This window comes from Emys orbicularis, chromosome 5 (assembly GCF_028017835.1).
Source record: "Emys orbicularis isolate rEmyOrb1 chromosome 5, rEmyOrb1.hap1, whole genome shotgun sequence".
NCBI classification, from domain to species: domain Eukaryota; kingdom Metazoa; phylum Chordata; order Testudines; family Emydidae; genus Emys; species Emys orbicularis.
This window is the reverse complement of record NC_088687.1, coordinates 61,143,025-61,170,978: the sequence shown is the minus strand read 5'-3', so window position 1 is coordinate 61,170,978 and position 27,954 is coordinate 61,143,025. Positions and strand designations below refer to the sequence as shown.

General features: G+C 44.3%; 1 protein-coding gene across 1 annotated transcript in view; it reads right to left on the bottom strand.

The window, feature by feature from the left end:
- The window catches only part of FHIP1A (FHF complex subunit HOOK interacting protein 1A), a 52,814-nt gene that overhangs the window by 4,841 nt on the left and 20,019 nt on the right, over positions 1-27,954 (bottom strand). Inside the window, exons 5-9 of the mRNA XM_065405548.1 lie at positions 12,970-13,137; positions 9,628-9,707; positions 7,362-7,549; positions 5,797-6,837; positions 35-213 (exon numbers count right to left, since the gene is read on the bottom strand). Coding sequence (XP_065261620.1) covers positions 35-213; positions 5,797-6,837; positions 7,362-7,549; positions 9,628-9,707; positions 12,970-13,137 — 1,656 coding nt within the window. The remainder of the gene's footprint in view (positions 1-34; positions 214-5,796; positions 6,838-7,361; positions 7,550-9,627; positions 9,708-12,969; positions 13,138-27,954) is intronic.

Below are 27,954 nucleotides of genomic sequence, written 5' to 3'. Positions count from 1 at the left end.
GCAGTGAGCATGAAATAAGGCATTGATGAAGTACCTGATATAATGACCGTACGCTAGGCTGCAATACAATGTTGGTATTGAGCAGAAAGGAACGAAGAAGCGGTTGTGGGTAACTGGCCAGTTGAGTAACAATCCCAATGAGCAGCAAGTTAACATGCAAGGAATTCTCCAACATATTCTCCAGCTTTGACAGCACTACGCTGATGAATGGCCCTACAGGAAAAACGGGGGGGGGAAAAAAATCCTAAAATCAGGGGAATAAGCATTTGAAAAGGAATTTAAATCTCCACATCTGACTAAATCAGACTTCCCACATGCCAATTAAAAGCCAACAGGAAAAAAAGCCAGGTCTGAACAGAGAGGATGCAGCTTTGAATATATTTAATCTCGTTAACTCTATGATGAGCAGGGACACTTTGACTGGTTAGCCAATCAGTTGACATTCAAAGTATATTAAGCATGCATAAGTATTCTACCTCATATGTGCCAATAAAGATTTAATCCAGCATGTTATGTTCTATGGATCTACTCCCATTGAAGTTACTCAGAGTCCTGCCAAAGATTTCAGATGAAGCAGGGTCAGGCTACTTATTACGATTTTATAGAGACAGTCCCGATTTTTGGGGCTTTTTCTTATATAGGCACCTATTACCCCCTAGCTCCTGTCCCGATTTTTCACACTTGCTATCTGGTCATCCTACCGTTCTAGCTTAATTCTACAGAAGGACTGGACAGAGTAAATTATGGGTAGGTTTCTCACATTATCATAATACATAGTGATATTTTAGTGAGACTATGAAAATGCTGTTTCAAATCATAAAAAAAACCAACCCTGGACTAATTTGTATAACACCACAAACATTTTCTACACTGCAAAAATTCACACAAAGTGGGGAAGCCATAAAAATAGGCTATTGGTAGATGCAGGCTTTATCAGATTAATGTCACTTCTAAATAATAATGTTGGTTTTTGTACGCATTTTATAGTATAGCCACTAAAATACAGAACTATTTACAATGAAAGTACATATCCTTCATCGTAAGCCTGGCAAAGACTTTGCCAATATGAACATGAGTTAAGCAAATGAAAATGGATTCGTACATACTGCTAGATGATAAAGCAGGTATGTAGCTGGAGACAGTAAAGAGACCAACAGAAAACAGTCTATAAAAGTTACTTAAATATAAGGTTCAGCCCTGATCCAATTCTGGTTCCTCTGCACAACTCCCACAGTGTGAGAATACTGGAAAGCCAGCAAACTCTCTCCACATGGGGATCCTTGACATGGGGGAATCCCTGGGTGGCACAAAGCGTAGCCAACTTCTGTGCTACCTCCTGTGACACCTGCCATAGGAGGCATGCCTGAGGGAAAGAACGTAACTGGGGTAACCACTCCAGCAAGCTCCTGCTGGCAAGCCATCCCCTTCAATGTCCTCGATAGCTGGGTCCAGTTTACGGCAGCCGTATGGGGCTGTTCTAAACTATGCTGGAGGCCAAAAGGAATCCCTGGGCAGCCCAACTATCAAGGAACCAAACCACAAATAACTACTTTGCAGCTCCACCCATCAGGCACAGGGCATGGCTGAGGATCAAAGCCCATTTTGTTTTAGAACTACTGCTACCATGGATGCACAGTATGGCTGGATCTACACTAGCTCTCTTCTAAAACACGTCCCACTACTGATATTGGTACAGTCCCACTGAGGAGAGCACAAGTGGAAGTACTAGTGTAGACAAGGGTGCAGGTGACTATTGGCTTTTAACTACCATGTCACCCAACTCTAATTCACATGACAGTGGTTAAGGGACAGAGTAGCCACCTCCCCAGCTCTGGCCAATTAGTTGACCAGCAACAGTCGCAATAAGAAGTTGCAGCCCTGGCAGAAGGATGTGGCTGCAAGAGAGGCCAAGGACTATTCTGTGTCAGCAGCAAACTGGCAGGAAGCTGCCCAAGGAGCTAGACCACAAATTCTGTGAAGACTGGGATGAGACTGCTGGGGAAACCCCACAGCCTGGATGTGCTTCCCTAGGGTGCTGCTACAAAGCCTGGGAGGACTATGACATAAGGATTTGAGGACAGTGGGTTCTGAGCTGCAATGTCTCTACGACCATTGGCGCCAACTTTCTCCGGCGCTGGTGGGTGCTCGTGCCCCCCCGTCCCTAACCCCGCCCTGACTCCCCTTTCCCCGCCCCGACTCCACCCTTTCCCTGCCCCCACCCCCACTCCAACCCCTTCCCCAAAGTCTCCGCCCCCTCCGTGCCCCTATTGGATCCCTTCCCCAAATCACTGTCCCAGCCCTGCCTCTTCCCCCAGTGCGCCACATTCTCCCTCCTCCCCCCTCCCTCCCTGCCGTGCGAAACAGCTGTTTCACGGTGCAAGCACTGGAAGGGACGGGGGAGAAGCAGGACGTGGCAGCGCTCTTGCAGAGGAGGTGGAGGTGAGCGGAGCAGGGGCGTGGGGTTCACATCTCAGCAAAAGGCCAGTGTACTTCTACACAGCTCAAGGACAAGCGAGAAGGCTGAGCCACTTCACAGCTGGTTAAAACACCAGTGACTAATTTGGATCCTGTCTACATTTGCAATACCACCAATGGAGGTATCTTGCAATATTTTGCTGAGATACATAAAGAGCCTTCACCCAACGCTGCCTGCCTGGGATACATAAAAAGCCCTCATCCAGCACTGCCTGATCATCCTGCCCCTTCCTCCTCTCACATTCATGGCAGCATTCTCAATGTACTGCTGGGACACTCCCCTCCCGACCCCCCCCCCCCCCCGACCCCGACCCTGTGCAATGAAGGCAGCTGTGTAAGAGGTTCCAAAAGAAGGTGTATCGAGGCTAACAATTCCAAGTCAGCCTTGGGATCTGAGCAGCAAAGGCTGAAGCCAGGCACTTACAGCAACAACTGAGAACCACCTCATAAGACTTGACCAGAATACATAGGTGGTCTCTGTCATCTGAACAAAATCAGGAAAAATAAAAGGCCCTCCAGAACCATACTAGAGCAACAATCAGAGCAGCTCAGCAGGTGTTTATAAGCTTCAAAAGGAGCAACACAAACTAATTAGAACAATTTTTTTAATTTTACACCTGGTCCAATGCATGTGCCTGGAGATATGGGGGACCTACCCATAATAAAAGTTTATTTGCCACATATTTCTATTACTGACATTTCCTGGTTTGGGTGGCATGGAGGTAGGTAGGTTTGTGTTTAATGATATTATACTGCAAATAAATGCTAAAGGAACAGCCACCATTTTCTAAACCAAGGGTCCAGCATCAGTGCCACATCCACATAATAGCGTCTTTATTTAGGTACAAGTCATATAGTGGAGCAGCATGCCTACACACTGGTGGGATTTACTGGTGGTGGGAGACTTGGTTTGGACATTTCATTCTGTAGAACAAAGCTCCTTCCTCTAATAGCACCCCATAACACTAAGTTGACACCATCAAATTAGAGCCCTAGACCAACACATAATGTAATACTGGATCCAAATTATATGCAAAACACTATTTCTGTATAGTAACACAGAGATGGCTGAAATGTCATTTGTTTGAGTGATAGCATAACCCCCATTGCAAAGTCAACTTTGCCAATGTTTTCCCCACTCGCCACCAGTTAGAAAGCCATTTGAAATAGAGTGAAGAGACAAAGAGAGAGAAACATGGCTTGGGAGGGGTAGTAGTAAAGCTTTGTTTGAAAGGAAGTGAAAGGGGAGAAGAGGACTTGACACAGACAGAAAGGGATGTTGCCAAAGTATCTGAACTATGTTTGACAGGGAATGACAGGAGACTGACAGAGCCGGATGTGACCTAGGGACATGAGGGGAGCTTTTGAGTGCCTGGTACAGAGAACTCATCACAGCAATAGTGGCAAATGCACTTGAAAACCAAGTTGCCTTCCTCAAATACTTAAAGACTGAACACCAGGCCTGCTGGCCACATTTCAAAGGCTGCATTTCAATGACTAAAAGATTAATGTATCCCCTGAGTTATTTAAAGTCAGCCCTTACAGACTTTGCTGTGGGTAAGCACGCCTGAATACATTGTGTCCTCCCAATGATTAGATATAATTCTGTGGCCAAATTTCACTGGATGCCTGGCACAAGAGAAAAACATAACAGTGAGGGTGCCATTGGCATTTGAAAAGCAAGATGCCTAGACCTGCTTGCAAAGAGGTGCATGCAGAAATGACAATAGCGCTGCCACCTGGTGGCAGAGCAGTCTATCACTTTTCTGTTATGTTGCATATGCTGCTGTATAGGTAGCAAAGCAGTTGCAGAAATGGGACATTTTTAGTGCACTTATTATATTAGGTCAGATAGTCCAACCACTCACAATGGCAGGATTGTTCCCTGGAATGATGTGGTTAGGACAGCTGTTTGGTGCTGGTCTTGTTCTAAATTTTTATAACTAACTAAACAAATATGAAGGTCAAAAACTTCAGCCCAAGAACAGCACCACACACTTTAATGGCATAGTTACATTGTATCAAAGTAAATAACATTAATTTAAAAAGTACCATAATAAGTTACTGTTATTCATGTTTCCCCTCTATCCTTCATATTGGTTAACACCTCTCTCCTGTGCTGATTGACTGTTGTTCCAACCTCTCCTGCCATCTTTCTCATGGCCACCAATGCCCTCTCCTTTCCTGTCTATTTCAGTGTCGCTAATCTCCTTCTACCATAAACCCACTAAAAGGGTTTTTAAAACAAACCAGAAATCATGGAATTACCTAATGTTCACTGCTATCATATTATTCACTCTGCTTGTGCGCGTTCCACCCCTTTCCCCAACCTGTTTCCTGTCTTATTTATTTAGATTGTAAGCTCCTCAGTTCAGGGACTATCTCTGATTCGATATTCGTACACTGCCGTTTACAATGGGATCCTGTTCTTGGTTGGCTCTGATAAACCGTAATAAACATGGTAAACAGGGCCGGCTCCAGGCACCAGCAAACCAAGCAGGTGCTTGGGGCGGCACATTTTCAGGGGCAGCATTCCAGCAAGCCTCTTTTTTTGGGGGGGTGCTTGGGCGGCAAAAGCCTAGAGCCGGCCCTGGCAGCAGCAGCGCATCCTGCACCGGGGGCGCCCTGGGGCCGCTGTGGTTCGTGTCGGGGAGCAGCAGCCGCACCTTATGACCGGGTGGGCTCTGAGCGCGGGACACTCGGGCTGGGGGCCGCCCCTCGGGGCACACAGAGCCGCCTGCAGGTGCTGCAGGGTGGCTGCCCCCCAGCGCCGCAGCCAGGGCTGGGCAAAGCGGCCAGAGCTGCCCAGGGACTGCGGCAGGGCGGCCAGGAGCAGCAGCAGGAGCGGGGCCATAGAGGGCGGGGTGCTGCCGTGCGGGCCCGCGTCCCGCTCTCCGGGGCTCCGCTCCCTCTGGGGCTGCCCTGCCCCGGCTCCTCAGCCCCCTGCCGGGGCAGTCCCCCAGCTCTGTCCTCCCCGGTCCCGGCCGGTCCTGGAGGCAGGAGCCCCGGCTGGAGGGACCCTGGGCTGAGGCGCGGCTGAGGCGCGGCCCGGGAGCCCCACTGCTTACCCCGACCCTGCCAGCACTGGACCGGCTGGAGGCGAGGGGGGAGTGGGTGGAGTCAGCGCTGGTGAGGGGAGAGCCCAGAGTTGGGGCAGCAGAGGGTGGGGGGTGGAGGGGAGAGCCCAGGGTTGGGGCGGCAAAGAGTGTGGCTGGGGGGAGAACCCAGGGCTGGGGTGGGGGACAGCCAAACAAAAAAACCTAGAGCCGGCCCTGATGGTAAAGAACACCAAAAAGAATTTAATTAATGAGGAAATTCCACCTGTAAATGCAGCATTCTGGCTCCTTGCAGGATGGTTGGAAAATGTATCCTCCTTTGGCCCAAATGGAGACAGTATACTTTCTGTAGAGGGAGTTTCCACTGAAAAATTTTCAAAGTCCTCCTCCTCTTCCACTGGAGATACAGGATCAGGTATCAGCAATTTCTGCTCCTCCAAGCCTGTTGTGTTAGAATCCAGTTCTTCAATAATTTTGTCATATTGTGCAATGAATTCTTCACTATCTGGGCTCAGCAGCCTCACATTTGAGTTTTGATCTGCTTCTGGAGGAGAGAGTTTCAGCTCTAAGTCTGGTTGTGGGTCTGTTTCAACAGCTTTCTGGTTTATTTGTTCCTTTGTATCCTGAGGCAAACCAGAATTTTTCCTATTGTGTTCCTTTAAATCTGTGTCTGGATGTGAGTTTTTCAAAGACCTCTTAATGGGCTGGCTTTGAATTGTGTTTTGAGATTCAGTTGCTGTACTTAAAGTTTCCTCCTTGGAATTGTCATCATCCTGAGCATCCTTTTGGGCACATAACCTATAAACCATGACATCATCCTGAAAATCTGATTCTTCTATGTAAGACCCTTTGACAAGCATGATTGCATTCTTCTTCATCTCTTGAATGTGTTTTGGGGGCTCTGCAGGCAGTTGTCTCTCTACAGTCCCTAGATCATCATAAGGCTGGGGTGAGCTCACATCAGACCCAGGAGAAATCCCTGTGTCGTAGCTGTCATCCCATTCCAGCTCCAACTGTATCTTCTCTCCCAGTGGAGTAATTTGAGAGGAGCTGCAGTTACTGGAAGTTCGCTGCTGGAGTCGGAACGTAGGGTGCTCCACATTTTTACTGTTCTCCTCTGCCAGCGTTTGGATAAAGGTGTCTGGGTCAGGGTCTTCCCCATCATATGGGGCAGACCAAACCCGGCAGTCTTTCATGCAGTGGAGAATGATGGCTTCAGCTTCCCACAGGTACTGCAGGTAACTGATGTCCACAGCTCTTCCGTATTTCACAATGCACATGGATTCACAATAGCCTATGCAAGAACCTGAGATAAAACAAGAGTATTCACAATATGATAAAAAAATCAAACTGAAGTCCCTACAGTAATGCAAGGCAGCTGCTAAGAAGGGCAGGAAGATACTTTTGCCTCAAGCACCCAAAGGGGATGGGTACCCAAGGCACAGAAGTTAAGAGATTTGCTTGTGGCTGCTCATGGCTGTCTCTCTAATCCGGAGTCAGCATTAGAATTCAGGAATTCTGAGAGACCAGCCTAGAGCCCAATCCATCAGACCACACTGCCCCTCCAGTAGCATAAGATGTAGCCACATCTTCACACGTTTTTGTGAATGTACATCCAACGTGGATATTCTTTCAAATACAGATTTGATAGAGCTGCCATGTGGGAGTGATTAAATGCCGGCCCTCTCCAATCCAGACTAATTACATATTGTTTGTGAAATTTTAATAGTAAATTCACTTATTTGATATTAACCATGTTCACTTTCCCACCCTATGCTGAGGATATTCCAAACCAAACCCTTCACAGCACAGTGCACACCCAATGTTTACCTGCACCGGGTGTGGCCTTTGTCCATAAAATGTAATCTTTTGCTTGGTTTTCAACAGTCAGCGTAATCCCAGTAGAGCAGCAGACAGGGGTCAAAGCAAGCAGTTTAGCAGCAGATACTGAATAACAGTCTCTTTCCCTCACAGCCCATCTTTGACTCAACATCATGTGATTACATGGGATCAGATATCTGAAACAACAAAGCCAATCATTACACGCCCACAACAACATTCCTTGTATTTTAAGGAGAGTAGCTGTGTGGAAAATTCTCCTCTCACCTTCCCTTTTGCTCAAATTAAAAAACACAATCTGCCAAATTACAGTCATCTCCCTAAGAACATCAAACATGGCAGCTTTCTGGGATAGGTCTGGAGTCTGATGAGCTACACTGGGCTCCAGTCTAGAGGAGGAAGGGAAGGACAGGGGCTCCTGGGAGGAAATGCCTGTGGGGGTAGTTACAGGAAACCACTAGACCAGGATTGTGTCAGAGCATTGTCCTAAATGTGGGCAGGGAGGGGCAGTGGAATAGGATGGGCACATGCCAGAGGGCGCCAGTTTGTCTGGCTCTATTCAGGATGAGTTAGGGAGGAAGGGTTGGAGAGCTCAGTCCACAGAAAGGCCAGGTCTACACTAACCCCCCCACTTCGGACTAAGGTACGCAAATTCAGCTACGTTAATAACGTAGCTGAATTCGAAGTACCTTAGTCCGAAGTTACCGCGGTCCAGACGCGGCAGGAAGGCTCCCCCGTCGATGCTGCGTACTCCGCTCGCCGAGCTGGAGTACCAGCGTCGAAGGCGAGCACTTCCGGGATCGATCCGGGGCACTTCCGGGATCGATCCGGGATCGATTTATCGCCTCTTAACCAGACGCGATAAATCGAACTCAGAAAGCCGATTGCTTACATCCGGACCCGGATGTAAGTGAAGACGTACCCAAAGAGCCAGCACATAAATACAAGTTGAGGCAGTGCATGTCTCCAACTGGGTCATTTTGTTGGGAAGAATCAACATATAAAGCTCTTGGGCAGAGGAGGGATTATGGAGGGACGAGGAGCAGACATAGCACATACTTGCATTCTGTTTCTTAGAGTGATTTAGGGGTTAACTAGATTGGTGTTTTGTCATTTAAAGTAAATCAGTGTTTAATAACAAGCGACTCCCCAAATAAACAACACAATACAAAAATAAATGTAGCACTCACCTCTGTTAAAGTCAGTGGAGGAATCCTACCAACTCGGAGTTTCCCACAGTTATATAATGATCTGGTTCAGTCCCTACTAACGTACCCACATACACCAGCAAGGACTGGATGAGATCCCAGTGTAATTTGTAGTGGAGGGAGGGGAAAGAGACACGGAGAGACAGCTAGCACCCCTGGATTTCCCATTGAGTTACTGATTAGGTCATTGTTAATACATCTAAGATTAATTACCAGTGACCTGATTTGATCCAATCTAATCTAACTCTAACAGACATGCCAGCCACACTTATTAAAATAACAAAAAGAATAAAGAAAAGCAGCTAGAAAAATTTAAAAAAAAAAAAAATGTAAACTGAGGGTTCTGATAACTCAAGAAATGCTCAGTTAAAAGCAGAAATCAACTAATCCAGGACATTGCACAATTAAAGCAGCATGTCCTTCTACCCTGGGTACAACAGGTCAGGAATTTATTTGAGAAATTCCTGGGCAAGGGGGAGTAAAAAGGTTTGGAAGCTGCAGAAAAGTAAATACACCTCTACCTCGATATAACGCTGTCCTCGGGAGCCAAAAAAATCTTACCGCGTTATAGGTGAAACCGCATTATATTGAACTTGCTTTGATCCGCCGGAGTGTGCAGCCCCGCCCCCCTGGAGCACTGCTTTACTGCGTTATATACGAATTCGTGTTATCTCGGGTCGCGTTATATCGAGGTGGCGGTGTATAGCCCTGCTAATATAATTCATGAGAGAAAATGTTCAGAAGTGAAAAAAATATTATAAATTTAGAACCAGGGAACCTTTAGAGGTGGTAAATAATCCATGGATTCTGTTCCTTCACTTTTCTACAAATAAATTACAACAAAAGAATATGTGAAAAGCAGTGTCTCTCATTGTGCCTGGGTACGATAGGATATATAAACTGTGCCTCTCTTGGTTTGGTATATTTGTGTCAGAAACATAAATGTTTTATCTCTGTATTTGTTTGCTTGTTCCTTTTAAGAGCTCTAGCTTCACATCCAGAGACTTCCTACTGGAGAATTAGAATAGAAAAAGGAGTGTGGATTTTACCTTAAAACTAACTGTAACATCACATCTTCACAGTGTAAGCCGATGAGAGTTCTGAACAATGCCAAAGATACCACACAGAGCTGGAAAATGATAAACACAGTCAGTTTTTGATCTGGCAATTGTAACTTTCGTCCCTCCCATGGGGTAAATTTAATTCTGCATTATAGAAAAGCACAGCCTGAATTTAGTGCTTTATCAGAGACTGAAAGTATGCTTATTTCATTCTGTCAGCATCCTGGTAGGATTTTATTAGATGCCTGAAGTTATACATACACCAAAATATATTTTTATAAAATACACACAAAACAGCAATTTGCTTTTAAGAAGCTGAATGAAGGAGAAAAGTTTGCAAGAACTGAAAAGTGAGAAACAGCACACCTTTTAAAGGAATTTTGCTATTTTAGACAATTTAATTTAATTTGGTTTCAGCAATAAAGGGCTTCTGGCCAACTCAGTGGATAAAGCATTAGCTTTTACCTCTAACACACTTAGTTTGACCAGCTGAAGGCCTTTGCTGGGAAGAGTTCAATTATCTCACAAACTAAGGGTATGTCTACACTAGAGCTGGAAGGTGTAAATTCCAGCTCAAGTAGACATACACGCACTAGCTCTGATCAAGCTGGTGTGCTAAAAATAAAAATGTAGTTGTGGCAGCATGAGGACTAGCTACCTCAAGTACGATCCTATCCAAAATGCAAAGTATGTACTTGGGGTGGTTAGCCTGACCCGCCACTTGCGCCAGCGCAGGTACACTTCCAATTTTAGTGCAATACCTCAATCACAACTAGCATGGTATGTCTCCAGCTCTAGTGTAGACATACCCCGAGAGAAGCCTCTTTTGTGAAAGAAGCATGTTTCCTGGTAATGAATGACTGACACTATGTGTATAGGAGAGACTAATTGTTTATCTATCCAGGACAAAAGTGTTCAGGTTGCTGGGCAGGGTGAAAGTTATTTGTGATGTTGCAGTACCTATCTTAATTTACACTAGACTGAAGATAGATTGGGAACTTGAATTTCAAAATTACCTTAATTAGCATTAAATTACACATATGTGCTTTAACCCTTCCAAAAACGTTCACTGTCTTGGTGGAGAACTGCATGGGTGTCCTTAAGTTGGGCAGGTAGAAGAACATTAGTCCAAGGAAAGAGGACTGTGCCTGACTCTTGCTCAGAGCAATTAACAGACTGCTGCTGGAAATCCTTATCACATGGCCCATTTAAATGCCACCTGTACCTGAAGAAGAGCTCTGTGTAGCTCAAAAGCTTCTCTCTTTCACTAACAGAAGTTGGTCCAATAAAAGATAGGTACAAGTACAAGGTGGGTTAGGTACTATCAGTAATATCAGAAGCCAATAGGAAGAGACTAGTCAACCACAACCTTGCGACTGTGTAGGGAGTTGGAGAAGGCAGCAGTGAGGAAATAGGTGAGGAGATGACAGGAACAGGGGAAAGTGGGGTTCTTCCAAGAGGTGGGTTGGTTGAAGGAAAATTGCAGGAGCCTTAGGAGGAGGTCAAGTCTTTGCAAAGGTAGAGAGAGGGATTAGTAGTTAGGGAGAGAGTTGGGGTGTTTTGGAGATAAAGGGAAGAGATTGGTGAAGAGCTCTCCTTGTTTTCTTATTGTGATTTGTGGAGATTTGTTCTAAGTGATTCAAGGGTTCAAAATAGTGATTGCTAAAGAAAATCAAAATGACTTCCTTAAATGTTATGGAAGGCACATTATTTAAACTAAATACCATGTTATTTATAGAGACCCATCTCTTGCATTCATAATATAGTTGTAAAGAAAAATGAAAAAGCAACATGCATTTGAATAAGCAGAGAGTCTATTTATTTGTATTTCATTAAAGGAAAACAAGTATGTAAAATGTACTAGCAGGAAACAACGAGGATGGTGTTTTATATGTATGGATAGGTGGCCAAAAGAGCTTGTAAATTTAATCACGTCAATTATTAAGAAGTCTTTTCAGCAACAATAATGTGTGCAGCTTTTGTTCTATGGAAGCCCACAGAAAGCTGCAATTCTAGCTTTTGCACTTGGCCAGGCTATACTGCAGAAAACTCATTCAGTATCACAGAACCATTGTGGCCGAGATCCTGAGTTGCTCGGGGCTGGAGAATTCTTTACAGTACCCATTTCCTTTGCCCGTGGAACAGTAATTATGATTACCTACGACAACATCTGCATTTTTTGTCTACAAAAGCTGTTTGAGTTTTCAGAGTTAATCCATCTCTGAAATGCAACAACAGCAACATATATCCATAGATGCATGTACTCCCATTCCTAAACACACTTCTGGTCCAAGCTGCTGTCCCTAACACACAAATGTAATGCACACACTGATTCTCTGGCTTTGCCTGCACTTATACCATATGTTACTCTACAGTATATTAGAATCATAGAATCTCAGGGTTGGAAGGGACCTCAGGAGGTCATCTAGTCCAACCCCCTGCTCAAAGCAGGACCAATCCCCAACTAAATCAACTATTATTAATTATATATTAATTATGATTATTATTAATCAACTAATATTCATCAACTAGTTACCTACAGTGATATTCTATGAATATTTTAACAATGGTCTGTCTGCAAAATTGTAGCCTTAGCCTGCGATAAACTCTGTGTACTAAAGGTGCATGTGCTGCAGAGAAGAGGGAAATCTGATTATTTAAATACACAGCCAAACAAACAAACAAAATTGCTCTTATAAACAAAGAAGCAGGCAACATTACTGGTAAACAAACATGCAGGAAAGGTTTATACTTGGTTCCTGAAGAACAAACTGGGCATATTGACAGTGCTCAACTCAGGTAATTTGGAAGCGGGGTGGGTATAATGATCTCATCGTTTTGGGGCTGGGTAATTTCTTCTGTGAAAATTATTTGAAAATGCCTGTTACTTGGTGCACTCTGAGCTATTTCATACGGCCACCAAAATTGTTCTTCTTGAATATTTGTACAAATCTCAGAGATGAGTTATCTATGGCAGGAATAATTTAGCAGTATCCAGAGTGGGAATAACTCCACTAGAGGCAGGTAAATTACTCCAAACTTACCTTCTATTTTGTGGCAAATGTTAGGCTCCTAGAAGCCCCCCAGAGTCTCCTTCAACCACTCTACGGCTATCTTACACACTTCCAAACTGCTCATCACTATAGTGGCTAAGTGACAACAATTACAGCAAAACAACATTATGTTTAGATCACAAAGACAGGTACGAAAGGAAATTCACAGTTAAAGGTTAAACAGAGCCATAGTAAATACAGATGTGATGAAGCTCCCACTAATTCTGTTAACCCAAATTCATCAAAAGCACACGTGCTCCCCTCCTGCTTGCCTTACCTGAAATGGAGTGTTGATTCGGCTCGTGAGCGTATCTAGGATGTGCACATTCTCATGCTGGTGCAGCAGGATGAAATGCAAGAAAATCTGGAGTAGAGCTGGCTCTGAAACACTGCGCAAAAAGAGATCCAGGTATGCAGTTGTAGTCATTACCTCCTCCACAGTCACCTAAAAGCAAATATATGGTAAGTGCACATCTTACAAACACCACCACTGTGCTTACATTATGTGTGGCTCCTGCAGTAACACTATATACACAATAAACTATAATAAGCACATTTTGTGCTTTTTGCCTTTAAATATGTGGAACAGAAAGCCTCTGATGTATTAAAAAAAAAATCAAATATTTTGTGTTTATTTCAATGATGTGATTAGTTAAAGAAAGTGCCTCTCCCCCCACCATCTGCTGAAATACAACGCTGGTTCACAAATACCTTCAGACCCTCACCACCATCCCTCTACCAGTGGGCTGGCTGCATTCTCCTGCCACTGTTCAGGTTTGCATTCAGAGAATGGTAAAGCCATTTATTTGGTATTCAGAGGAATATATTGAATACCAGCATATGCCACACCCCTAGAAATGAACAATAGTAAAGAGTAAATGAATGAACCAACAAAAAAGGATACAGGGGTCTTTTTAAAAAATGTCTCTCTCCACCAAGTTGTATTATCTTTACCTTTCCACTTCTTATTTTCCAACAGCACTTTAACACCCTAACCCAAATATACACACACACACACACACACACACACACACACGTAGATTGATGCACAAAGTTTCCTACCAGATTTCAGGCCCAAGTATTTGGTATTCATACGGCAAAATTGATATTGCATGTTACTTTGCTAACGCAGGATTTTTTTAAGCTTATCTATTGACAATATGTGCTGGCAAGGCACAAAGTATTCCAAAGGCTGCCTCTGCATCATGCACTGATGCTGCAAAGTCAGCTTTTTAAAAATAGCTACATATGAGCCTAATAAGCTTATGTGTATAAAGATAAACCCTTACATATAGGAATCTGTCTATAAGAAAAGGGGCATTAAACATCTTTTGTTTACCACTCTTAGCTGGATGAATGAAAAGACAGATTTTATTAAAAAAGAATCAAAGCTGTCACTTAAAAGCTAAGAGGATTTAGAAAGTACTCAGAAGGGCAGCATTTGCTTAACATGCTGTAAATATTAAAATGCCAGTTCCATTATGCTGCATGTTAGCTACACACACAGGAATGCCGTGTTGCAGATTCCTTTTAAAGCACTTTTTAGAATCACCTGCAGAACAAATCTTATTTTCACTAGTGACAGAACATAGGAATATTGTTTACAGTCTTGTGAACTGTGTAGAAATGTGGAAGACTCCAAGTATCTCTAAATTTGGGGGTGGTCATTCACTCTCTTTTTGAAGCTTTATTCGGTTATTCATACAATGCCTCTCTGTTAATAGTTCAGATAGTTTGGACTACTAACTCCCTTTTTCATTAGAAAAAAAGCTACTGTACTAATGCAAGCTGGTCATTATAACCCTTCACCAAGAAAAAAAAAAAATCACGAGTTCATCTTCTTGGTCTGTTACCATAAGCTCAGTCTGAAACAAACCTCAATCTCAAACATAATAAAAAAGGAAGAGGAAATTCATGGCCACAGCCTGTACTCTGCATCCCATTCTCACTGGCTCTGCAGACTCAGTAAAACCAGCTACACATTAGTTTAATGTATTATTTATGAACTAGGAAAGTATGCTCAGCAATGATGAAGCAGAGATAAAGACAGAGCGTAGGATCCTTGGGTGCATGAGCTAACATAGATGCTAGCAATACAGTTTATAGGTGTATTACACACACACACACACACACACACACACACACACACACACACACACAAGTTAGAAGATTATTAAGATTGGGAAGTCAAGCACTCAATAGTTAGAAAATGCCAAAATTAAGATTGCCTCAGCAGCCTTAATTCAGCCCCCTTGTGCTTATGCATTATGACACAGCCTTTGATTACATGATCACATAGTATTGATGGAATATATGGGCCAAACTTGTTAACATAACCCAGTCACTGTCCAATATCAGTGTTAAATAAGGTTCGGGGTTCAGTAGCCTGTACAGCACCATGGCAAACACACCATTAACAATCCTTTTAACATTTTCTTGAAGTTACAAAAGAGAAGGAAAAACAGTTAAAGCATCTGAAATGTTAAGTAAGACTTTCACTTTTAACATCATCACTTGTTCCCTTTCCCTTTAGCTGGAGAGAGATTTTATAAAGAAAAATGTTGTTTGACAGTCCCTTAGACGGTAATAAAGATGCTAATAACAAACAGTCCTTTTGGGGAAAAAGAGTAGTTAGTTGAGTTGCTGCTGTTGCTGATGTTAAAGTCTGATCTCGTTTCATCCCAGGTGGTGACTGGGATTCAGTCTGGTAGAGGTGGCAATGTTATCTGGATCCCTCTCTCTGGCCTAGTGTGGTCAGGACATTTCTTATAATTAAGACAAAGGAGGTCTGGGGTATCAGGAGATGGTAGGGGTGGCAGCCATCATGGTGAAATTTTCTTCAGTAGCTTCTGTCTGTTCCTGTCTGTCCACCCCCCCAAAGTCTCTTTCTTTAAGGACACACAAAGAGAATGGTGGGTGGAATAGTCCATCTCCTTACCTCATTATTCTGTCCACCAATTACACACCAATTTTGGTTCATTAATTTCTGGTTCCACATCTTGTTTTTACTAAGCATGATTTTAACATGGTCCTTGAGTTATATCACTAGGCGTTTTTGTTTAGACGAATTCTGGTTCTCTCTCCCTTTCATACTTTTTCTCATCAGCATCAGTTCCGGTGACATTTTATGAACTTTTACCTACTTCTTTTTACAGCTGAGCTTACAATTAGGGCAAATTTGTTGGCCCAGTTATTACAAGAGGGCCCCTGCACAGGATGGACCAGCTCTGAAGATAAATCAGGGTTGTGTAGTGAAGGAGGCTGTTGCCTGTTGGATCCTTGCTTCATTTATTGCAGAAGTTGGAAGGTGTGTAGTGAATGACGCAGGGGATTTCAGGAAGAGAAGGGAGGGTGTCATGGTTAAGGCAGTTGAATGCTTTCTTGGAGAACTGGATTCCTAGGTTTTTTGAAAAGCAAACTGCAAAAATCTCAGAAATTCCATAATATTGACACCCATATGGTTCATCAGCAGTTTCTTCACCCAGGCAGTCCCAGAACTGCCCCCGCAACCTGACTACTCAGCAGATACATCTCCCCACATCATACCCTGTCCCAATGGTTCACAGTTTCAGTCTCCCACACAGCTCCCAGTCCCTTTGCCCAGTCAGTCCCAGCACCTCTCCCATGCCAGTCTACCCAACCCCAGGCTCCTTGTCCTAATCTACTCACCTCTTCCCCCACTCCAAGATCTGGTTCTTGTCCCCGCTGCATTTGAATGAGGCACCTTCCTCCCACCAGCTGCAGGGGAGCATTGAGGGCACAGGAGAGTCTCCCTGCTCTGAGCTGAGGTGCCTGGACATAACACAGCAAGCAGCAGCCCAGAGCTGCAAATTTCTGGGAACCCTGTGCAGTCCAGGGCTGGAGCATGCCCAGTGTGCGCAGAATCTTCAGGGAATCTAGCTGTGAAGATCTAGTAAGTCTCTACTAACCATAACATGTAACAAGGGCCTTAAGTGAGGATTGGGTGGGATTCTACAAAGAAAAAATTAAAATGCACAGTACAGTGCTGAAACAGGATTTGTAGGACATACTAAATATCATGGAACCAGTGATCTTTCAACCCTTCTCTGTCATTTTTTGAGAACTGACCTGGGACTAAAGAGTTTGATGAACTGTGACAGGGATGGAAGGAAGCAGTTTGGAAGAGTGAGAGTAAAAAACACAAACACAGGACAAAAAGTGTCGTGGAGTTTGATGAACGGGAGAAAGTGGAAGAGGAAGGGCAAAAGGGCTTGTCACCATTATAGATATTGTATGTGGGCCAGTTAAAAGGCTCATTACTCATTGTGCTACGATTGGCATGTAATGCAGCCATCTGAAATCTCTGGGCCTGATTCTTGCTTAAACAGATGTAAATCTGCAGTAACTCACCTTCATTTTACATTAGCTCCCTCCTCTCACAATGGTTTTGTGAAAATAAATGCTTTGTTTGTGAAGAACCCAGACTGTGGTGATGTGCATCACAGAAAAGCTCCTGAGTAAGTTAACAGTTCTGTGTTCAGAGCAGGATTTAAATTAAATAAGGCCTGGGGCCACATGTTGAACAAGGAGAAAAAATATTGCACAGCTGCTCACTAAGTGAGCAACAGCCATCTCGTGTACTGAATGAGGCTGGGATCCTGTCACAAAATAGTATGTGCTCATGTAATTAAAGACTGTACCATAATGCATATGCACCGGGGGATGAATTAAGGTTGCACAGGCAACTCCTATGAATTTTGGCATTTCTTTACTTTTCAGTACTGAACTTCGCAACCTTAAGAGTGTTCTTTTAACATAATTATAGTTTATATATATATATATATATATATAAATAAAATAAAATAAAATAAAATAAAATAAAATAAAATAAAATAAAAACTACCCTGAGGAAGCCCAGCTCACAACCTAGCAAAAGAAAAAGATTGCTGCTGTTTGGCAGAAAGTACTCAACTACATGCCATGGGTTCTACCTCCATGGCATATAGTTGAGTAAAGGGAAAGGGAGCCATTAAGGTGGCAACTGGATTTTTCAAACTAGTTTATCAGTACTCTGTGTATCTCCTCTTCATCTCACATTTTTTGCTTTTGTTTTCTTTCATGCTATTTGTGACAGTTGGTGTCTCTGTCCTATATGAATTGCACTTTCTCTGGAAACCTTGGGAAATGAAATATTGTATTCTATAGGTTATGTTATAGGACAGTTAGTCTGAAAACTGGGACTCAGTTCATTTGCATGGCTGATACTGAAGCAGTTTTTCCTAGGAAATATCAAAAACAAGGAAATTAATTAAATTTTCTGCAGACTACCTGCTGCTTCTCTTGCCTTCAATTAAATGCCTTTGGGAGAGGGATTTTGGGAAGTGTGTAAATCCTTTTTATTAAATGCAAATTAGTATTCAGGTAAATACCAAGAGTACAAGAAAAAAGAATCGAACAAAATAAGAGAACAAAATAATTTATGCTACAACAAAGATGAACCCTGGTTGGAGAAAAACATTGTTCTATTCCACACGGACACCAAGACAATGGGCCCCGCTACATAATGAAGTATCTGCATTTCCAGACTGAAAGGGAAAGGAGTATATTAAGGAGAGAGAACTCCATCTTGCAGTGAAAGGTTACACAAAACACAGAGACTAGACTACAGATGAGGGAGAAATTTCATAACTCAAGTTTTGGGCTCACCCAGCAATGCCTCCACAATAGCTAAATGGATGTATTCATTTACTCTTGTCATACATTTTGTGATTCCTCTCTTAATTTCTGCTTTATGCCAAACAATTTTACTTTTATTTAACTGCCTCCCTCTGGTTTTGACTTTAGAGACTTTTAGCAAGGAAAACTCCTTCCCATTACCCCAGAGAAAAATAAAACAACTTCTGATCTTACAGAGTATCCGGTCAGAGGTGGAAAAGTCACAAAATCTTCCCTCACTGGCACTGTGAGAAAGCTAGTTGGAGTCAGTGGGAGCATTGGAAGTGCTTGAAGGCCCCGATACACTATATTTTAACTATAGTGCTGTTTTCTTTATTCTCTTCTTCAACCTTCAATTTGCCTCTCTCCCTTTTGTACAGATTGGAGACTGTGTCCTGAGTTAAGTGCAATATATCAGGTTTGATTCTCTAGAAGACATTCATACCAATTTCTTTACAGCATACAGATAATAGATCATAGAATCAAAGGACTGGAAGGGACCTCAAGAGGTTATCTAGTCCAGTCCCCTGCACACATGGCAGGACTAAGTATTTGTCTAGACCATCCCTGACAGGTGTTTGTCTAACCTGCTCCTAAAACAGTCCTAACATCAAAGGCCTGGTCTACACTAGCTTATATCGAATTTAGCGCCGTTACATCGAATTAACCCTGCACCCGTCCACACCAGGAAGCTACTTAGTTCGAAATAGAGCTCTTTTAAATTCGACTTCTGTAATCCTCGAAAACGAGAGGAGTAGCGCTAAATTCGAAATGGCAATATCGAATTAGGCTAGGTGTGGATGGAAATCGACGGTAATAGCTCCGGGAGCTATCCCACAGTGCACCACTCTGTTGACGCTCTGGACAGCAGTCTGAGCTCGGATGCTCTGACCAGCCACACAGGAAAAGCCCCGGGAAAATTTGAATTCCTTTTCCTGTCTGGCCACTTTGAATCTCATTTTCTGTTTGGACAGCGTGGAGAGCTCAGCAGCACTAGCAACGATGCAGAGCTCTCCAGCAGAGTTGGCCGTGCAATCTAATAGAAAGAGGGCCCCAGCATGGACTGATCGGGAGGTCTTGGATCTCATCGCTGTGTGGGGCGATGAGGACTCATGCGCGGCACAGCATGGCGGCATATGGCCCAGGCCTCTGCATGCATTCACGCAGCATCCTTCCCCTCTCGGTCTCCGAGATCCTCATGAGGGTTATGTCACACATGACGCCCTGCTTTAAATTAGGGAGGGGAATGTTAGTATTTGGACTGCTTTACAGCCACGCGGTGGAGGCGGCAGAGGGGCAGCATACAGGGATCTTTCCCGGGGACAGCCGCGAGGTGGTGGGACAGGGGCAGAGCTCATGCTTCCCTGATTGCTGCCAGCAGAGAGTGGCCTTGCATTCAGTGCGAAAGGAGCCCAGTGCTACTATTACATGTTTAAGCTGCCACAAGTCTACGGCTTACCATGTTTTCCCGCAGCAGTAGAGGTGTCCTGCAACGCTTCTCTGATCGCAACTGCAGGACCCCAGACACATAAGGCGAGGGCCGAAAATTCGACCTTGTCCTGAGTGCGCATGTGAAAGGTGCAGTGCATGGTGTTGTTCACAGAGAAAGACTATGCTCTTTGTTAGCAACTTCATTTATCTGTCTCAGGAATTTACTCCCTTTTTCCCATTCCAACAGACACATCTGCGACTGTCTCCCAACCCAGCCTGGCATCACACTCCCAGAGGCTAGCGCAGATTAGAAGAAGGAAGAGAAAAACTCGTGAAGACATGTTTTATGAACTTATGGAGTGCTCACGAGAGCAGGCAGCCCAGACGACACAGTGGAGGGAGAACTTGTCACAAATGCACAGAGCAGTCATGGAACGGGAGGAGAGGTGGCGCCAGGAGGACCAGCAGGCTACTCAAACCCTGCTTGGACTAATGAGGGAGCAAACGGAGACGCTCCGGCGCCTAGTGGATGTTCTGCAAGACCGGAGGCAGGAGGACAGAGCACTGCTGCTGTCTATCTCTAACCGCCCTCCCCCGCCACCAAGTCCCACACCCCCCTCACCAAAAGTACAAAGAAGGAGGGGCGACAAGGGCCGTTAAAACTGTCAGTCGGCCACTGCACACTGCTGCAGCAATGGAAGGCTCTCGTTCCAAAGTTTGAAAAGTCCTTTCCTACCCATCTCACAGTAGCCCATGTCCAAGTTTCCTTCCCCCCCCCCCCCCCTTTTCATGTGCGGTTCGTAATAAAACATCGGTTTCTGTTAAGTACTGTTTCCGAGAGTGTCTTTTGGAGGGGATTCTGTCTGAAGGGGGGGAAGGGGTTTGTTACTTGGACAGGACAGTCACCTGTAGCAGGCTACAGAGGCGGGGGCAGGTCCAGCATCAGGACACATACACAGCACAGTCACCAGTTACCCTGGTCAGTCTGGGAGGCGGTTTTCTTGTTCTGGGGTGCGAGGGGGTTGATCTGTGACTTTGTGTCGGGGGAGGGCAGTTAGAGATCCTATGCCGCGGTCCTTATCCTGGATCACAGAGCCACGCAGCAGGGGATCTGTTACCCTCCGCCCCCTGCCAGAAAGTCACTTGGCCGACACATACATCCAGTCCCGCCCAGGACTGCTGGCGGGCTGCGTTGAAACAACCAATGCAGCACTGCGGAGCCTGTCATTCCCGGACTTTAGAAGCATCATTTGCATCAAAACAGTAGGCCCGCCCCCCGCCACAGTCTGCGTCCCCGGTTTAAAACATTCCCGCGAAAACAGTAAAAAAGAGAACCTTGTTCATTAACAGAACAGAACAGATTTTATTTGTTGGGAAGGTGGGGAAGGGGGTATGTAACTTGGAAGGATAGTCAACAGTAACTGGGTAAAGAAACGGGGGCAGGTTCAGCATCTGTGTCCACAAAGTAAAAAGTCACTGGAGACCCTGTTCAGTCAGGAACCTGGCTTTCAAAGCCTCCCTGATGCACAGTGCGTCCTGCTGTGATCTTCTAATCGCCCTGCTGTCTGGCTGGACGTAATCAGAAGCCAGGCTATTTGCCTCAAGCTCCCACCCCGACATATAGGTCTCCCCCTTGCTCTCACACAAATTGTGGAGCACACAGCAAGCAGCTATCACAATGGGGATATTGGTCTCGCTGAGATCACAGCGAGTGAGTAGGCTTCTCCATCTGCCCTTGAGACGGCCAAAAGCACACTCCACCACCATTCTGCACTTGCTGAGCCGGTAGTTGAATAGTTCTTTCCCTGAGTCCAGTGCGCCAGTGTAGGGCTTCATGAGCCAGGGCATTAGCGGGTATGCAGGGTCCCCGAGGATGACTGTAGGCATCTCCACATCCCCAACAGTTACTTTGTGGTCCGGGAAGTAAATACCTTCCTGCAGCCGTCTACACAGACCAGAGTTCCTGAACACCCTAGCGTCATGAACCTTGCCAGGCCATCCAACGTAGATATTGGTAAAACGTCCCCGATGGTCCACCAGTGCTTGCAGCACCATGGAAAAGTATCCCTTTCTGTTTATGTACTGGCTGGCCTGGTGGTCCGGTCCCAGGATAGGGATGTGAGTCCCATCTATAGCCCCACCGCAGTTTGGGAATCCCATCTCGGCAAAGCCATCTCTGATGAGCTCAACGTTTCCCAGGGTCACTACCTTAGATAGCAGTAGCTTGACGATTGCCCTGGCTACTTGCATAACAGCAACCCCCACGGTAGACTTGCCCACGCCAAACTGGTTAGCGACGGACCGGTAGCTGTCTGGCGTTGCGAGCTTCCAGAGGGCTATGGCCACTCGCTTCTGGACAGTCAGGGCTGCCCGCATCCGGGTGTCCTTTCGCTTCAGGGCAGGGGACAGCAACTCACACAGTTCGAGGAAAGTCCCCTTCCGCATGCGAAAGTTGCGCAGCCACTGGGATTCATCCCAGACCTGCAGCACTATGCGGTCCCACCATTCCGTGCTGGTTTCACGGGCCCAGAATCGCCGTTCAACAGTATCAACAAGACCCAGTGACAGCGAGATGTCCTGGGCGCTGGGTCTCATGTTCTCAGAGAGGTCGGAGCTAGTGTCCGACTTCATGCCGTCACGGTAGTGCCGTAGCCTCCTCTCATGATTGATCTGCAGCTGCCTCTGGTACAGGTGGAGGAGAAGCTGCGAGGCGTTGAGAACTGCCACAACTGCAGCGATGGTCGCAGCGGGATCCATGCTCGCACTGCTGTGGCGTCCGCGCTGTCAGTAATCAGAAAAGCGCGCGAAATTATTTCCCGCCGGCGCTTTCAGGGAGGGAGGGAGGGAGGGAGGGCTTGAGTGACGGACGGATGACGACAGGCGCCCAAAAGCACCCTCGACACATTTTTTTACCCAGAAGGCATTTGGGGCTCGACCCAGAATTCCAAAGGGCAGGGGGGACTGCAGGAACTGTGGGATAGCTGCCCACAGTGCACCGCTTCCAATGTCGACGCTTGCCCCGTTAGTGTGGACTCACAAAGTCTCACAAAGTCGAATTACTGTCCTTAGTGTGGACACACACGTTCGACTTAGTAATATCGATTCCACATAGTCGAATTAACTAAAATCGAAGTACTCTCGTAGTGTAGACAAGGCCAAAGATGCATTCTCTGGGAACCAGGGATGTAAGTGTTTACTACCCATGTCACTGCTATTCACCAAGACCAAATCTGAGCCCTTGTTTCATTGTAAACACTGATTTCAATAGGCGTTTCTCAGAGTGGGACCTCAGTAAGGCACTCAGGATTTGGCTTTATATGAACAAGTTTGAAAAAACAAAGAGATGGCCTGAAAGTTTCCCCATACCTTCAAATGTCATCTTTCTTGAGGTTTGAAAACTCCCTTCTCTTCAGATACCCCTAAATTTCTAAGCATCAAGAAATATCACAAGAAAGGGAGCTGGTCAAAGCAAGTAAATATGAGTTCCCCCCCCCCCCCCCCCACACACACACACATCCCCTTGCAAAAAAGTCCTTTACAAGGGAATTTAGGTTGAATAGGTAATGTTAATAAATGAGTTTTCCAATATTACAATTAAACAAAAACAAAAAACAAACAAAAAACCCGCCCCAAAACCATTCACAGCATCCTCCACATTTCAACCTTCCTATTCAGAACAGTCAAGACTGTATGAGCCAAGTGGTCTTTTCAAATCCTACTATAGCATTCTAGTATTTAAAAGAAAAAAAGCTGGAAAAAATCTACTTCTATGTCATTCATCTACTGAGCAACCTACAATTTGTGTTATCCACATTTGTCTCCATCAGAGGTTATTTTTATTCAATAGTTAAAAGAACCCCACATTTTTTCATAAAGAAAATGGTTGGTACAAATATTTTTTTTAAAATGTATATTCTGCTACAGGATAGACTGACTGAGTCTTCACAATCTTAGAGAGAGACAAGTTTGCTTAGAGATTATTCAAAATGGAGAAACCATGAGAAAGCCATCCTGAAATCTAGTGCTCTTCTCTAATTATGGCATTGTTTTTAGTAAATCATAGAATCTCAGGGTTGGAAGGGACCTCAGAAGGTCATCTAGTCCAACCCCCTGCTCAAAGCAGGACCAATCCCCAGATTTTTACCCCAGTTGCCTAAATGGCCCCCTCAAGGATTTAACTCACAACTTTGGGTTTAGCAGGCCAATGCTCAAACCACTGAGCTATCCCTCCCCACAAATCTCTATCTTCTGTGATGATGGATTAGATGATGGAGTGGCAACTATGTAAATGATGCAGGTTTCACAAGTCACTATGCTTCTGACATAGTGAGGAGTCAAATAATTGTCATTGTGAGTGTCAGTTTAATATATTACTCTCATTGTGTAAGACCAAGTGCACTGATTCTTTATTGCTGGCTCCTTACAATATTACTGCTAATTTACAGCGTTTCCCCCTTTCATAGGAATATGGCTATCGTGATTCAGCCCCTGCTTCACATTTTGCTCCTAGAAGGAACTCAGTGCCTCCTACCAAGCAACTACCCATGTGCTAGTTAGATACCTAAGTGAAAGGAATTTTATACATACCATACAGCATTTGGCATAGTGAATGCCTTTTCCAGAGAATAAAGCAACACCAGGTCTTTCAATGAGCTGATTTATACCCCCAATACCATCCTTCCTTGTGCAAACAGTTTTCAGTAAGGAGAAGGATGACATCACTCCCAAATTAAAGTAGAAAATTATTTTTGGATAGTCACAAAGATATACAGTACTTAAGGCATATACATGCTGTAATGAACTAGTCCCCTGTCTATATAGTGGCATTAACAAATGATCATCCCCCAGTTTGTCTCTTGTGTAACGCAGAGTAGATCTTAATCTTAAATAATTACCACAGTAGATGGATTATCTGCTTGGAGAAGTCCTGTACTTGAATAGCTGGTTTACGATATAGTGCACCAAGGTGAGATCTATTGCAGGGGCAGATTTAACAACCAGCAAGGACAGCAAATGCTAACTGGGCCCCACCTGGTCTGGGCCATCCTGCCCCCCATCTCCTTCTCCCATCTGCCAGTGGCAGACGAACAAAACCATGGGGGTTGGTGCAGGTTTTTATTGTGGGCCCCTACATGTAGTCACATGTCCCATATTCAAATAAACTCTCACTCCTTCCCCGACTCTGTTCCCCCCCCCCCCCCCCCCCCAGCTCCAGGTTGTGCCATCTGCTCCCTCTGGCTTGTGCCCTCCAGTGCTGCTGCCGCTAGATCCATCACCACTGCTCCCACCAAAGCCAGAATGGCTGTACTGGGAGCCAGAGCTGCGAACCACCACAGCTCCTGCCACCAGAGCTAGTCAGAGCCACTAGGAAGTTCCCGACTAATGGGAGCTGTGGAGTTGGCACTGAAGGGGCAGTGGCAGCACTGCCCTCCCCTTCCCCCCCGCAGGGGCTGTAGAAACATGCCAGCTGCTTCCAGGAGCGGCGTGGGGCCTGGGCAGGCAGGGAGCCTGCCTTAGCCCCGCTACACTGCCGGACTTTTACGGCCGGAGATAATGATCGACTGGCAGAAGCTCCAGGATCGACCAGTCAATTGCAATCTACCGGTTGGTTACCACTGCTCCATAGACTTCACTGGAGTTACTCTGGATTTACTCTGGTTAACTGAACATAATCTGTCCCATTTGCTTAATTGGAATTTTGCAGGTTTTGGCTCAACAGATCTTATTTTTGGTGAACTCTCTCTCAGTTAGTTTTGAAAATGTGACAAGATGCATCTAATGTACTGCAGCATTAATACAATATTGAGACATATAGTACTTACTGTTAATTGTATCATCATCTTATAAGTACTGTCACCTAGAAAAAAAGTGTGTTTATTTCTTACATGCCAGGATACTGACACAGAACACTGAAAATTAGGCTTCTTTTTAGAATCACACTGTTTCAAGTTATAAGTGACGTTGTCAAAATATAACAGCATTATGATGTAGATAGGCCTTCATATGAAAGCTGAACTCCAACATTCTGATTTTAGGAGAAAGACTTTTTGCTCTGACCAAGTTAAAGTCTAATCTCTAGCCCAGGTTGTGTCTGTTAAAAAATGCTGAAAATATAAGAGAAAGTTATAAGCATCTGTCTTGAGAACAGGAACTGTTCCTCTATGTGCATGGCTGTGAATGTGCAGTTGGTGTTTTTCTGTTATTTCAGTTATATATTTTTGCTAGCTTTGCATTTTCTAAATTATTTTTTGAGTTGGGACTTTTGCAGAACATTTGAGATGATGTCTGTGGACCAACCCATGACCTCAAACATCTCAAAATACCTATTGACTGGCAATATATTTTTGGATCCATGGACTTTCAGATCCTGAAATTACTAGAATAAGGAAGTTCTTCATTTGTATAAAGAAGCCCTAATCAAATCCCACTGGGTGATACCAGTGACATCAGAACAGGAGTGGACCCATTCTGATTTGCCAAAAAACTCATGAGGAAAAGTCCCAAGAGGCAGGACCTAGCTGGGCCACAATCTTCAACAACCAAAGGAAAAGAAGTGCCATTGCTTACCTGTTTGCCTGGTGCAGCAGCTCGTCTCTAGCCACGCAACGCATGTCTAAAGAGAAGGCCAGTGCTTCCTCTACCCTCTCAGCTGGCCACCGAGGGAGAGAGTCCAGCAACACTGCAATACCTGAGTTTTGACATCTACAAACAATTAACCTCAAACCAGCCAGCAAGTCCATCAACACACATTTGAGCCGAAAAATATAATCTGGTTAATCTTTCCAACCATGTACCAGCTTCCTGAAGCTGAATGTAGCTTTTGTGGCTTCAGCAACTATCCTGCATGACTAGCAACCTTTTTGGGTTCTATTTTCTTTTCCCAATTTTTATTAGTAGAGGGAAGTTTCTAATTCTCTACTTCTGTATTTTTGCACTTTTTAATTTTAACACCACCAGAGGGAACATGTCCTGTGTACATGCACAGGAGTGTGTGTAGACAGAACCCATAAAATCTTTCTGAGAACAGTGCCTATAGAATAGTTTTCAAATACCTAGCCCTTAGATAATAACTGATTTTAAAGATCAGGCATATATCTTAATGTATACTTGAATCCTGAGAAATGTTATTTTTACATAAAAGTCTTGTTTGCTAGTCCAGCGTAGCAAGCCATGTCATCTTGAAAAATCCTGGAATATTTCATGGAACTTTACATTGGGAGGGCAGAGAGAAGAGGAAGAGATTGACTATCACCTAAATCACCTGTAATTTTGGCATACTGCTTTAGTTGGCATCAGAGCTGTAGTCTCAACATTAGCTCTAAACTAGGAGTGATCTGACCCTCCCCATATCAGCCATGGAGCTGGAATCGCAACTGCAATGAGTAAGGATCTGTTACTTTTAGGGCTAACAACTAAACAAGATTGCTGCCTTCCCAAATTATTAAGCTAATGCTTATAAGGAACTGTTGGTTTATTTGATATATTTTAATCATACCCGTAACTAGATTAATTTGATGACTGATATTAACCTCTTTTCATTTAATTTTGCTTATATGTATTTTATTATATACTTTCTATTAATTTAGTTTAATTAATAAACTATATAAAATGTAAAACTGCTGTGGTTCTGCCCCAGATGTCAGGGTTCTGCACAAGAGTCATCCTGGGATAGATAAGAGACGACTCTGTGACCCACCTAATGGTGGGTTTATAGAACTGCCCTACAGTCCCCACATTATCAGTGCCCATACAAAAACGGAGTGAGCTTTTGAAGGAAAGCTGACTTATGTACTAATGATCTATTTCAATAAGCAGTGTGGGTTCCGGAAACTTTGAAAGCCTGGGGTGGAAGATATTAGCTGGTCAACCTAAAGGTTCCTCATAAGTCTATATTCCTTTCAACATACATTGAAATAATCTTATTTTCCGATTTAAATAATTCTCACCCTGTTTCTAGGGCTACAAGAGGATTCTTGTACAATTTTAAAACAAATATCCCATAAGGGCACACACTAGATCAGGTCCAAAATACCAAACAACTTTTTAGTGACAAGTGACTCTCCGAGTGTTTTAGAATTTAGTTCAAATAAGCATCTGTAAATTCAAGTGTTTATGCAGACTATACAAACTTTGAAAGCCCATGCCTACCCCCAAG